This window comes from Dipteris shenzhenensis, chromosome 5 (genome assembly GCF_047967505.1).
Source record: "Dipteris shenzhenensis isolate YYH24624 ecotype China chromosome 5, Dip_SZ_1.0, whole genome shotgun sequence".
NCBI classification, from domain to species: domain Eukaryota; kingdom Viridiplantae; phylum Streptophyta; class Polypodiopsida; order Gleicheniales; family Dipteridaceae; genus Dipteris; species Dipteris shenzhenensis.
The window spans coordinates 37,750,246-37,764,601 of record NC_141600.1 but is presented as its reverse complement, the minus strand read 5'-3'; the positions used below and the strand labels follow the sequence as shown (position 1 = coordinate 37,764,601).

Genomic DNA, 14,356 nt, shown 5'->3' with positions numbered 1-14,356 from the left:
AGGTATCTTTCAATGTAATGGATGACATAGTTCTAATGTACTACCAAAATAATAGAAGATGACATTTAAAGGGCACCCAAATTGAAAGTAATGTGCTTATAGAAAGCAATGATGTTGGTCATGAAGTGATTATAGGGATAGAGGATATTGATGATATTTGTGGGATAAGCGATGGCCAATATACTTTGCATGATCAAGATTATTAAGTTGACAAGTGAAGGAATTATTCAAAGTGTCAAGGATGGTGAATCACAGTTATAGGTGCAGAATACTATCACGTGGGGGGTAGCATTCGTGAAATCCCATGTGTTTAAAAAGGTATCTTTCAATGTAATGGATGACACAATTCTAATGTACTACTAAAATAATAGAAGATGACATTTAAAGGGCACCCAAACTGAAAGTAATGTGCTAATAGAAAGCAATGACACTGGTCATGAAGTGATTACGGGGATAGAGGATATTGATGATATTTGTGGGATAAGCGATGCAATAATAGGGGCCAATGATAAAGTTAGTGATACTGGTCATGAAATGCTTATTGGAATAGAGGATATTGATGCTGTTTGTGGGACAAGCGATGCAGTAACAAGAGTCAATGATAAATTTAGTGATACTGGTCCGGAAGCACTTACAGGAGTAGAGGATATCGATGCCATTTGTGGGATAAGCGAGGCAATAACTAGGATCGATGATAATAATGATATTGGCCATGAAGTTCTCACAAGGTTGAAAGACATAGATGCAATTTGTGAGACACGGATTGATTTAGACATTGGTCATGATGTTCACATTAAAATGGAGCCGATTCAACAACGTACTTTTGGATTCAAACTATTAGCTTCAATGAACTCAATGTCTAAAATATTACCATTTCCAAGGTGTTACAGATCGACAAATAGTTCTCAAGGCCATTCCACATTTGACTTCACAAATGAAGATGCAGGAGAAATGTAGTCTGAAATGGACAATGATGTCATGTCGAATAGGAAAAGAAAGTTGCTAGACTAAAAAAGAAAGTATGTAAGCATTAAGAGGCAATGAATCATGGCACCAATTCCAAAACCCAAGAGGCATGTAATGCTATCCTAACAGAATATATAAGAAACTATAATGAAAGTTTGCTGCAAGAAACTTTGCCTTAGAAGAGTTACAAAGGAAGATTGTGAGGCTATACATGTAGGTATTGGGAGCAAGATAGGGCCAAATAGACATAATCATCTTCTTCAAGAGTTTTCTTGCTTCCTTCGACAACCTGAAGACGTCTTAAAGACAATGCTATGCAAATCTTGGTTTATGCTGATGGTTAATGGACTAGTCATATGTAACCAAGGATACCAGTTGTTAAGTGGATTATCACATGGTACCTACTGGGGCATATGGGCAGAGGTCAAAGATAAGGTGATTCATAGAGTTCATGGAAATGTGTGCAAGTTAAAAGGACAAAGAAGCACCTTGAATGTAGCTACAACTTTAAAGCAAATCCTTGAAGACCATGCATTGCCACAACCTCATCTTCCACAAACAATGCCAGATGGAAGTATCATGTGCCAACATCATCTTCCTTTAGGAATGACAAAGAAGGTGGTGCTAGAGTCTATTAATAAGACATTACAAGACAAACAAGAGAGCGAAATTTCTAGAGCTACTTTTTATAAAATTTGGTGTGGGCAATTTTGCAATGTGAAGACTCCATCAAAGCAAAGAATGTCAAAATGCATGACATGTGATGAATTGAAAAATGCCATTGAGCACACAGTAAATGCAAGAAACGTCGAGGAAAATATATAAGATGGAGAGAAATCCATTTACGTCATGTGCAAGATGCTAGAATGGTGTATGCTTCTTGGAGGGAGGAAGCTATTTCAGATATCAGGAAGTCTATGTGCATCACCATTGATGGCATGGATTAGAATACAACTTTGCCTATATTTAGACGCACCCCGCCACCTCCATTGGAGGGTAAACGTGGACTTAAAACACACTTGTGTGGAGTATTAGTACATAGATTCTGACTCTTTTGTGATCTATGGATTGATTGCTTGCATGAACGTGATAATAACCAAGTAGTAACATCCATCACGAAAGCAATATGTAAGGTCAAAGATGCACATGGACGTTTACCTCGCATCTTGCATATACAGTCTGATAATTGCTGGAGAGAAAATAAGAATAGATACATTTTTGGTTTGTGCTCTATGCTAGTTGGTTTGAAAATATTTGAACAAGTGGAAGTCAGTTTTCTTCTTGTCGGCCATACACACAAAGACATAGATCAAATATTTAGCATTATCTCTAGAGAGTTGAAGTCCGGAGATGTTTTGACAATGGATGACATGAAACATCGAATTGGGAAAAAAATCAGAGGTTCTTGAAAGGAAGATTCAAAAGTGGCTATCCTGGAGAGGATGGTAGAGTGGAGAGCATTCATAGAGCCTCATTTAAAACGAGGAGATGATGCACTATGTGGACACACAAATCCACACTACTTCTGGTTTAGCATGCATGACAACACTCCAGTGATGCAGTGGAAGTACTACTCAGTGGACATAGATCATTTATGGAGTGCGCCATATGCATTACTAGAACGAATAATCCCCGTGGAGGAGACTACATTAGTTCTCACAAAAAACAAAGCACTGGACATGGATGAAATGAAAGGCTTGCAAGCATTCATTTCTCACGTTAGGAGTATGATGCAAAAATACCCAGAGCAGTCTGAGAAAAATATGGAGATAATCACAGCAAATGAGTCTCTTCTCAAATATCTAAAAGAGCAAGAAAATTTACTGAGCATAGAATACTCAGATCTATTTTCGTCGCAACAAATTGAGTCAAGAAAAGATTTTGCATTTGCTAGAGAGTCCACTATAGTTGAATATATGGAAGAAGCTGAGCAATGCCATTTGCCTCGTAAATTTTGTGGTAGGAAGGGTGATAAGACGTTGCCAGAGCTTGTACCATCCGATGAGATCCAAGAGGGACTTTTTATTACCATTTGTGCAGTAGATTCAAATACAAAATTAGAGTTGGATGACTAAGGGAGACCAATTTGGGTTGCAAATGTTGCTCGGATAGCAAGGGATGAAATGGGAATCCCTATGTGGCGGCCCCCTCTCGATGAACTTATACATCATTTTCCAAAATGGTGTATCTTTACACCACCTCTATGTTGATATGAATAACTCTTGAATTCTATCTATTAATAATTAAGCTTAAATTAAGATATTAATTATTAATAAATAAAAAAACTAGTTGGTAATAAAAGTAATTAATAATTAAAGAATTAACAAAAAGTAATAAAAATGAATAACTTAATAATTAATAAAAAAAATATTTAGTAATAGAAAAGGATTAGTAATAAAAATTAATCAATAATTAAGAAAATAATAAAAATGAATAGAAATTAATAATTAAAGAATTAATTATAAATTTAAAAAATAAGTAAAAATTAGCTAGTAATAGAAGGCTCAAGCATTAGGTGGACATGTAAGTATCAAGCCCTATGTGGCCACATATTAAGGGGTGTGTCACATGTGGCCCCTCACGTTCACTTTCCCACTCACTATACCTGCACCTTTGTTTCAACAGATCATAATTTGCAGAGATAGATATATATAGTGTTGTAAAAACACCCTTTTTTGAGTCTACTAGGTCAATATTACGTGGAGGTGATTGGTTTGGGAAAAAAGTCCAAAACAAGAGAAAAAGTCCAAAAATTTTGAATACAATGTTCCATTGCTTCCTGCTAGTTTGCTTCCATCATCTGCGGCGGCTATTCCACTGAGCGGCCAACAACATGGCTTGAAAGTCTATTGCAGCAGTGTGTCCTACTTGAGGATTGAACTTGAAGATTAGGAACTTAGAAACTTAGGAAGAGCTGAGATGAATCTCGAGAGAGATTAAAATTGAAGAAATTGAAGAGCTGAGATGAATCTTCATTCCTTGCTCTAGAACCTGGCATCTTCATTCCTTGCATGAATCTGGCTCAAAAGCTCAAGCTGCCGCAAGTAGTTCTTGTCGTCCAAGTTGATCGTCTTCTTGGAGTTGATTGTCTACTCTCTTTTTGGCACCCTCCTCAACTCCGCAATCGCCACACTCCAGCTCCACCACGAAATCTCCTTCTCTTGATTAGAATCAATCTCCTGCTCCAACTCCTCTTGTCTCTACAGCATTCTCCATCTCTATGCTCCATCTTCTCCACGAATTCTACTTTCCTTGTCCATGTATCCGTACTTGCTGCTTTGCTTAACCTTATTTCAAAGTGCCTCCTCATCTCCCGTCCACCATCACCAAGCTTAAGCTCTACTGTGAGATCTACTCCACCCTTGATGCCCATGCCCATTTCTCCACCTGATTTGTAGCATTCTCTACACCTCCGCAATCACTGAGCTTGCATTCTTTTATCTGCAATGGTGTAGACCTTGCCCGAGAGTCATTTGCGACATTAGCCAAGTGTGAGCAGCGGTATCGAAAGTTGTCCATGATAGCAGAGCAAGTGTGAGCTCGTTATTCTAGGTAACTTCATTTTCTACGTCCATCTTCTAGAAGTAATAATACTCTTGAGGACCTTATCGCCAAAGCGAAACGGTCTTAGGAGCTCATACAAAAGCTAAAGGTAAGAAGAGAAAACTCATTTTCTACGTCTCATCTCTTCCATGACAACTAAACCATACACACTAAAAGCAACTAACCATCAGCACAAGACATGCAGTAAAATAATCAAGATCCCAAACGACCCAAAAGCAAATAGTAGGGCTACACATGGAGATAGAAGTTAAGGAAGGGATGCTAATTGAGATTTGCTTTGGAAACCTCAACACCAAAGATGGGTTGGTGAACAGAGCTGATGGTATTTTAAAAGGCTTCGAAAGTAGAGGGAGCATAGATGTGCTTTGGATTGGATTCAGAATGACATCATATGGAAAACAACATGCATTCAAACCAGTTGTCTTTACAATGACAATACTCCACGAAACTGGACAACAATATTGTCAATAACATGTGAATCCCAAGTGGGCAAAAACAGCCTAAACACAATCACAAGAACACAATTCCCGATCGAGCCGGCTACAGCAAGGACAATACATCAGGCACAAAGGTTATCCATGGACATTGTCACGTTTGATCCATCAAATATTAAGACAGCGCACAGCCTGAACACACAACAATTTCTCGATTACGAGATCCAAAAAACCTATTCTTGCTCAACAAAATAGAAAGAAACAAATAAAGATTGATGATAATGTCATCAAAGAAATTAGCCGACTGCAAATAGATTTGCCATGGAGAACTGAACAAGTAGACTTCTCAAAAGATAACAACACATGCATTAGCTTGTAATCACTTAACACAAGATCATTCAACTCCACAAAAAAGACATCCTCTATTCAAAAAGTGTATTAGTAGCCACATTCCTCTACCTACAAAAAAGGCATGAGCACAACCTAAAAAATCTATACTGAGGTTTAGCTTGGTGTGTACTAACAATGGCCTAGGTGTTGCAACATACTATAAGCCAAACACAACCTTGCTACAATCTCAAACCTGTAACAAAAGCGGCATCGAGGCACTACTAACAATACATCACAAAATCACAAAGGACCCAATCACAATAATCAGCATTTACAAGGCAACAATAGAAGACTTCCTGAAAAAGATAAATGATCAAACAAACATTTAGATAGTTGAAGACTTTAACATTGACAACACCAACAACATTACAAATAAATGAATTCATGAAAAGATACAACTTCAAACAAATAATACACATGCCAACAACAACATATGGCTCCACTCACGACCCCCTCTCGATAATATCTGAACATCAACATCCAAAACAATACAGATGATAGGCGCAAACGTGTACTCGTGTGACCACTCCATTGTTTACACTACAATTGTACTCGTGTGACCACTCCATTGTTTACACTACAATTGAGGACCCTAATCTCTAACAATAAACAACTTTGGGCAGGCCATTTGAATAATATTCATCTTGTTTCCTTTATAAATTTGATAAAATGCTAGGATTCAAGATCAATTCGGAGTTAGTAGTCACCTGATCAACGACCGAAAGGATGAGTGACGGAAAGGATGCGTGGAAATTATAATTAGTCTCCGGCACTAGTATTGAAAAATCTAAAAAACAGGCTTTACTTCAGTAAGAGCTTTACTTGAATAGGAAGTTACGGGCTTTACTTGAGTCTGAAGTCAACTTCTAACAGCAAAGCGCTTTTCGAGGTGCTTTTCGTGGCATTTAAAGCCTTCCCTGTGAGCTTGTTTTCTCGTTCGGCACTGCTGTTGTTGTTTCTAGTCCGTGTTCCGAGCTAAGTTCTTGGTCAGTTGATCTTCCAGGTAATGCTTCTCTCGCTTTGAATTTTGATTATCATTGGAATCTCCGGCCTAGGTCAGGCTAGACATGCACTAGTGGCAAGTAAGGCTTGAACTGCTTAATCTGCTCGAGTCTACAGAATTTGATCGTTCAGACATTGGTGTGTCTGAGTCTCGTTGTAGTATAGCTTTTGAAATCGGGTCAAGCTCCCGTTCAGGTTGGCCAATCGTTGCTGCAAGGTTTGACAATTTATCCGTTAGTGTATGTGACGATCAATCCTTGTAGATAATCGAAATTGATGCGCCGATTTTCATCGCGCTCGTTATTACTCGATTGTTGTCTTCTCCAGTTGTGTCTTTGCTCGATCTCTTGCTGCAAGTGGTCATCTAATATGTCGTGCTTGTCTTGAGTCTTTGCTGCCTGCTGGGTTGCTCTGTTTTGTTGTAGTTGTCACATTGGTTGCTGGCTTGAGTTGTTAGCGTAAGTTACTCTTTCTGTTTGTCCCAAAATTCATGTCTATCTTGCATCTTTGCTTGCATGATCTTGTTGTATTTTTGCTTTTGCTTGAATTAGGGGGCAATTTGCTGAACTTATTCCAACAAGCTAATTGGTAATATATACCTGCTGGCTTTTATCCTCGATGCTAATTGGTGATCTATTGCAGCCATGGGTAAGGAAAAAACTCATATCAACATCGTCGTTATTGGTCATGTCGACTCCGGAAAGTCGACTACCACTGGTCATCTCATCTACATGCTCGGCGGTACCGACAAGCGTACCATAGAGAGGTATGAGAAGGAAGCAGCTGATATAAATAAAAGGTCCTTCAAGTATGCCTGGGTGTTGGACAAACTCAAGGCCGAACGTGAGCGCGGTATTACCATTGATATCGCTCTTTTCAAGTTCGAGACTTCGAAGTATTATTGCACTGTGATCGACGCCCCGGGTCATCGTGATTTCATTAAAAACATGATTACCGGAACATCACAGGTACGTCTTGCGCTATCTCATATGTCTCAGGGATTTCATCTTGAGTGATATTTATGACTGAGTGGTTTTTTAATCCACAGGCTGATTGTGCGGTTCTAATTATCGACTCTTCCACCGGAGGCTTTGAGGCTGGTATCTCTAAGGATGGGCAGACCCGTGAGCATGCCTTACTGGCCTCCACTCTGGGAGTGAAACAAATGATCTGCTGTTGCAATAAAGTGAGAATTCGTTTGCATGCCAATTACTTTCCTATCGCGTTTGTTTGATATTCAGGAGCTTTCAGAGTAACCTTTAGTTTGGTTTTGAGCAGATGGATGCGACGACACCAAAGTACTGCAAGGCTCGATACGATGAAATTACCAAGGAAGTGTCCACCTACCTCAAGAAGATTGGGTACAATCCTGATAAGATCCCGTTTGTTCCAATATCTGGCTTCGAAGGCGAGAACATGGTCGAAAGGTCTGCTCATCTCGATTGGTACAAGGGACCAACACTGCTCGAAGCGCTGGACATGATCCAGGAACCAAAGAGACCCACTGATAAGCCGCTTCGTCTGCCTCTTCAAGACGTTTACAAAATTGGAGGTATTGGAACAGTACCTGTTGGACGTGTGGAAACGGGCATCCTCAAGCCTGGAATGATGGTAGCCTTCTCTCCAACCGGGCTGACAACCGAGGTCAAATCTGTGGAGATGCATCATGAAGCTCGCTTGGAGGCCCTACCTGGTGATAACGTCGGTTTTAATGTAAAGAACGTTGCTGTGAAGGATCTCAAGCGAGGCTTTGTGGCTTCTGACTCCAAGAACGATCCTGCAAAGGAGGCTGTAAGCTTTACTTCCCAGGTCATTATAATGAATCACCCTGGGCAGATTGCTAATGGGTATGCTCCCGTGCTGGATTGCCACACGTCCCACATTGCAGTTAAGTTTGCTGAGATCTCAGCCAAGATTGACAGGCGATCTGGCAAGGAGCTGGAGAAAGAACCGAAGTTTTTGAAGAACGGTGATGCAGGGTTGGTAAAGATGATTCCTACAAAGCCGATGACTGTGGAGACGTTTGCTGAATGTCCTCCTTTGGGTCGTTTTGCTGTGCGTGACATGAGGCAAACTGTGGCAGTTGGAGTAATCAAGGCGGTGGAGAAGAAGGAATATACAAGTGGTGCAAAGGTTAGCAAGGCTGCTGCTAAGAAGAAATGAAGTGAGTGGGTCGATATGGAAGGTGCTAATTCCATATCGACCCAGACAGTGCAGAGTGTTTTGGTGTTTTGGTCTAGAGTCTGGTCTTATAGAGTCTGTAGTGATATCTGTTTAGTGCGGATGATTTTGTTGAAAGCTCTGCAAAATTGGGTCTTAGATAGGCGGTGGCGTGGCTATAAGACAGTTTTTTTACTTCCTTTTAATTACATGATCATAATAGAATTTTTGATGTTAGAAACTCTCTCTATATATAAAGTGACAGATCTTTTACTTCCTTTTAATTTCATGATAATAGAATTTGGAGTCTTTATTTCATCAATGATCCCTAGTATTAAAATTTAGAAAAAAACTTTCAAAAGCGGCTCTAATTTTTAGTGCAACCCTTCTCAGATATAGCTAGCTTGATCTCTCCCCTTTCAAAATTTGTATATGTGCCAAGTTGGTTATATATCATGTCTTTTATTTTTAGGCAATACTTTGGAATGAATTAGCTTGTTTCTATTTCTTACTCATATTCTCACATTCAAAAACAAGCTAGTTGTTTTGTTAAATATCTCTCATTTCTCTAACATAAGTGTGTTGGTTGTTATTCAAAATAACCATTAGGTAATAGACAAGTAGGCACTTCTTTTTTGTCAATCAGCTAGCTAGTTGCGAAGATTATTCTCAATTGATTTGATACAATGATAGTTTGGTTTCAACTTCACATGTGAATGCATTTGAACCAAATTACATCTACAATAGGAAGGCTATTTTCTAACAGTTACAATCATAAGTGTATATCTTTGCAACATGTACAAGATCTTGGAAGAAACATGGGAGGGGCAATGTACATGAGAAGATAGGATAGCACGTACAATGATGTCCATCTTTGCCTTATTGTAATATTGTGCAAGGGTTCTATATACAAGTTGCTATTGTTCATGTGTATTGTCTACTTCTACTTCCTCTTTGGCTTAAGAACTCTTATTTGTATGCAACACATTATTTTCTCTTTGACCATATATTGCTTCATATGCTTCATGGCTTTCTTAGCCTTTCCTTTCCAAAACACTATGATTGTTTGTCGTTGCTTTGATGTAGATTCATTGTTTGACACCCATTCTTTTTTCATACAATGTGTTTCTTATCATATACCTTTGCAACCCAAGACATCACATTCTCACATTCATCATCTAATGGTCGAACTAGAACAAAATTGTCAACTTGTATGTCTATTTCGAGATCTATGTTGGCCTAAGCTTTATATGTGGATTCTTGACTATGAGCCTACTTTGGATCCATTTTATTGCTTGGAAACAAGGTTGGCCTTTGGGTTTCTGTTTTGTATAGTGTTTTTCACTACATGATTGGTTTTCATCTTTCAAAATGAAATAAAAGTAATGTGGATGGCTTTAAGTTGTTGAACAAGATGTTGAATAAAACTCTACAATCATTCATTCATTTTAGCTTTGAGCATTTTATACTTTCCTCCTTAGCTACATACCTCCCACATCTCCTTGTCGAATCATCCACTGTCCCCAAGTCCCTTCGCTTTAGCTGTCTTGAGATATGCTAAAAAGTTGATGAATATTGATGTCATTGTTCTCAAAAGGGTCTTGAATTAGTGTCTCAGTAGGGATTGCATATTTACGTGATCACATCAATTTCTCTATGATCAAATGTCGTGATCATGCATTTCATGCAATCACAGATGTAAAGATGCCTTTGTGCTGTCTAGTGGCGTTGACCTGGAACCGAAAAAGTACTAGCGGTAGTGCTAAAATTACTATAGGTAGTATTACTACTACCACTTGTATGTTTATTATTACCGACAGTAGTATCCCTATTATCACTGTTAATATTAATGGGTGGTAGCATGTTTGGTCGGTATGCTTTTTGTGCTTAAAAGCATGTGCTAAAAAAGCACAATTTTAGCACTTTTCAAGAGGTGCTTGCTTGTGACATATATCCACTAGCCATGTAATTATGATTGGGCATTTTGCACATGTGTCCCATGACACTCGTTAACTTGCTTTAGTAGTGCTTTGTATGTGTGCTTGTCAATGCTTAGTAGTGCTTTCTGACTTCTTTACCACTGCTTTCTTTTTAAAAACCGCTTTCCATGTAAACAGTCATTGCTTTTAGATTGCTTTGGCACTACTTTGTGACTGCTTGCTTTTGTGAGTGCCTTTGCAGTGCTTTAGCACTGCTTGTGAGTGGTTTGGTAGTGTTTAGGCACTGCTTTCTGACTACTTTGGTCATTGCAGCTTTGCATTTTTAAACTACTTTACATGGAATATGCAAAGTACTCTAGATGTGCTTTGTGGGTCTCACTGCATTAGCACTGCTTTGTATGTGTGCTTGTCAATGCTTAATAGTGCTTTGTGACTGCTTTACCATTGCTTTCTTATAAACAGTCATTGCTTTCAGATTGCTTTGGCACTACTTTGTGACTGCTTGCTTTTGTGAGTGCTTTTATAGTGCTTTAGCATTGCTTGTGAGTGGTTAGGTAGTGCTTTGGCACTTCTTTTTGGCTGCTTGGTCATTGCTTTGCCACTTTTAGACTGCTTTACATGGAATATGCAAAGTACTCTACATGTGCTTTGTGGGTCTCATTGCTTTAGGAGTGCCTTGTATGTGTGCTTGTCAATGCTTAGTAGTGCTTTGTGACTACTTTACCATTGCTTTCTCTTTTAAAAATGCTTTCTTGTAAACAATCATTTCTTTCATATTGGTTTGGCACATCTTTGTCACTGCTTTCTTTTGTGAGTGCATTTGCAGTGCTTGTGAGTGGTTTGGTAGTGCTTTGGCACTGCTTTTTGACTGCTTGGTCATTGTTTTACATTTTTAGACTGGTTTATATAGAATATGCAAAGTACTCTACATGTGCTTTGTGGGTCTCACTACTTTAGCAGTGCTTTGTATGTGTGCTTGTCACTGCTTAGTAGTGCTTTGTGACTACTTTACCACTCCTTTCTCTTTTAAAAATGCTTTCCTGTAAACAATCATTTCTTTCAGATTGCTTTGGCATTGCTTTGTGACTGCTTTCTTTTGTGAGTGCTTTTGCAGTGCTTTAGCACTGCTTGTGAGTGGTTTGGTAGTGCTTTGGCACTACTTTCTGACTGCTTGGTCACTGCTTTGCATTTTTAGATTGATTTACATGGAATATGCAAAGTACTCAACATGTGCTTTGTGGGTCTCACTACTTTAGCAGTGCTTTGTATGTGTGCTTGTCAATGCTTAGCAGTGCTTTGTTACTACTTTACCACTGCTTTCTCTTTTAAAACCGCTTTCCATGTAAATAGTCATTACTTTCACTATGCCTTGGCACTGCTTTGTAACTACTTTTGTAGTGCTTTTGCACTACTTGTGAGTGGTTTGGTAGTGCTTTGGCAGTTCTTTTTGACTGCTTGATCAGTGCTTTTGCATTTTTAGACTGATTTACATGGAATATGCAAAGTACTCTACATGTGCTTTGTGGGTCTCATTGCTTTAGTAGTGCTTTGTATATGTGCTTGTCAATGCTTAGCAATGCTTTCTGACTGCTTTACCATTGCTTTCTCTTTTAAAACTGCTTTCCATGTAAATAGTCATTGCTTTCAGTATGCTTTGGCACTACTTTGTGACTACTTACTTTTGTGAGTGGTTTGGTAGTGCTTTGGCAATGCTTTCTATGTAAACAATCATTGTTATGAAAATGCTTTGGCACTGCTTTGTGGCAGCTTGATTTTGTCAGTGCTTTGGAAATGCTTAAGCACTACGAGCAACCCAGCATGCCCTTGCCAACAAACCGAACAACATCATGCACTGTATGAATAGGAGGACTCTTTTGGGTGGCAGGGTCTAAAGGGTACAAGTTTCCATCCACCCAAGGGTCAAGATGCTTCTTCCCTTGCAATCGAAGACTGTGGAGCACACTTTGAGGAGTTCCACTATATCCCAAAGAGCATGTGCTTGCATATTCTGCCTCCAGTTGTAGGTTCGCATGGTACTTGTTGGATATGTCCTCGAATGGTGCCATGAGTACTCAAAGAGAGGTATCAGTGATGCAAGCTAAAATGTAGGGGAGAGCTGGCAAAGATGGAGCAGTGAGAGGAAGAGAGTAGCAAGGAAGATGGAGGAGGAGAAGCAGATGAGGGCAAGAGGAAGAGGAGGAGGAGAGTAGGGCGATCCTCCCTCCTCCCTCTCCCCTCCTCCTCCTTCAGGCTCCTCCTCCCTCCTTCCTCTCCCCTCCTTCGCCAGCCACCTAGGCTTCCTCTCCTCTGCTCCTCCCTCCTGCAGAATCTCTCCCCTCCTCCTCCCTCCTGTAGCATCTCTCCCCTCCTTCTCCCTTCTACAATAGCTCCTTCCCTCCCTTCTACACCTGTCGCCCTACTCTCCTCCTCCTCTTCCTCTTGCCCTCATTTGCTTCTCCTCCTCCCTCTTCCTTGCTACTCTCTCCTCTCATTGCTCCATCTTTGCTAGCTCTCCCCTACATTTTAGCATGCATGACTGATACCTCTCTTTGAGTACTCATGGCACCCATTTGAGGACATATCCAACAAGTAGCATGTGAACCTCCAACTAGAGGCAGAATATGCAAGCACACGCCATTTGGGATATAGTGGAACTCCTCAAAGTGTGCTCCACAATCTTCAATTGTAAGGGAAGAAGCATCTTGACCTTTGGGTGGATGGAAACCTATATTCTTTAGACCCTGCCACCCAAAAGAGTCCTCCTTTTCATACAGTGCATGATGTTGTTTGGTTTGTTGGCAATGGACATGTTGGATTGCTCGGTTATTGCAATCGAACCATTCTCAGACATTGGCTATGCAAGCAAGCAAGGTGCAGAGAGCCCAAGCAGAAGAACTTGCACATTTGGGAAATATTACTATTGTGGCAATGCATAATAGTATGCAAGATCTCCAATTGCAAAACAAAGAACTCAATGACAAAGCACATGCACTGGACTTGGAGCGACAGGAATTGGAAGAATCAATCCAAAAGCTTGCTGAAAGCAAACAAGATTTGGAAAGGTCTATCTATGGCCAAGTTCAATGTGATGTGGAGAAGGAATGAGACAAGTCGATAGAACGAGTACAAAAGTTGAAGGGAACACGTTTGGGACTGAAGGAGAGGAAAAGACAAATGCAATCTATGGATGCATTGTCAACCAATAATGGTGCCTGAAAGAGGAGAATACATTTCACATATGGGCACCCCACATTGAAGATATAATTAAGGTACTTTGATGCCCTCTTATCAATTTTTGAGATTCTGCTCTTACATCTTCTGAACACTCCTACTGGTGAAGTACATCTTGAGGTGGTGAAGGTAGACATTGGAAAGGAGGCAAGGGGGTAGTTATACATAATGCTAATCTAAAAACTCTAGGCTACTCTTTTTTCCTCTGCCTTTATACTCTTTTATGTGCTAATTAGATCTGCAAAAAATAGCCAAGTATCTGGTGCAAACGGAGCCAACAAGTTCATATCGTGGAGCTCCCATGTTTTGTTGTCATATGCACTTAATTCAGCTTCAAAAACCCACAGGGGGAAGAAGGGATTTGTATAAGTTCTTGTGGAACTCTTATTTGGTGTGACTATAGTAGTCATTAGCTAGTCAGAGTAAATTGTTTCCTTATCCTCCTTCAACAATCCTTCCATATCACAAAAATTATGATGTTGAATGCTAGATGAAGATTCAAGCAGAGAGACATTTCAGGCGCAAACTTTTTAGGGATAATCGACCTATTAGAGGAGGTAAACTAGAACACATAAACAAGTTCTGCATGGTGTCCAGGGTCTTCTCAGCAAAGGTCAATAATGCAGTGCCATCTTCTTCCATTAGTTGTTCCAAATTGTCTGCCAGTTG

The 14,356-nt window shown here is 39.7% G+C and overlaps 1 protein-coding gene across 1 annotated transcript; it reads left to right on the top strand.

Annotated features, from left to right (window-relative positions):
* The first annotated feature begins 6,313 nt into the window (after positions 1–6,313).
* Positions 6,314–8,566, top strand: LOC147901980 (elongation factor 1-alpha-like). Its single transcript, XM_087374534.1, has 4 exons — positions 6,314–6,357; positions 6,999–7,324; positions 7,405–7,542; positions 7,635–8,566. Exons 2-4 carry the CDS (start codon positions 7,001–7,003, stop codon positions 8,517–8,519), a joined length of 1,347 nt encoding a protein of 448 aa, XP_087230660.1. The 5' UTR covers positions 6,314–6,357; positions 6,999–7,000; the 3' UTR covers positions 8,520–8,566.
* Positions 8,567–14,356: the final 5,790 nt, after the last annotated feature.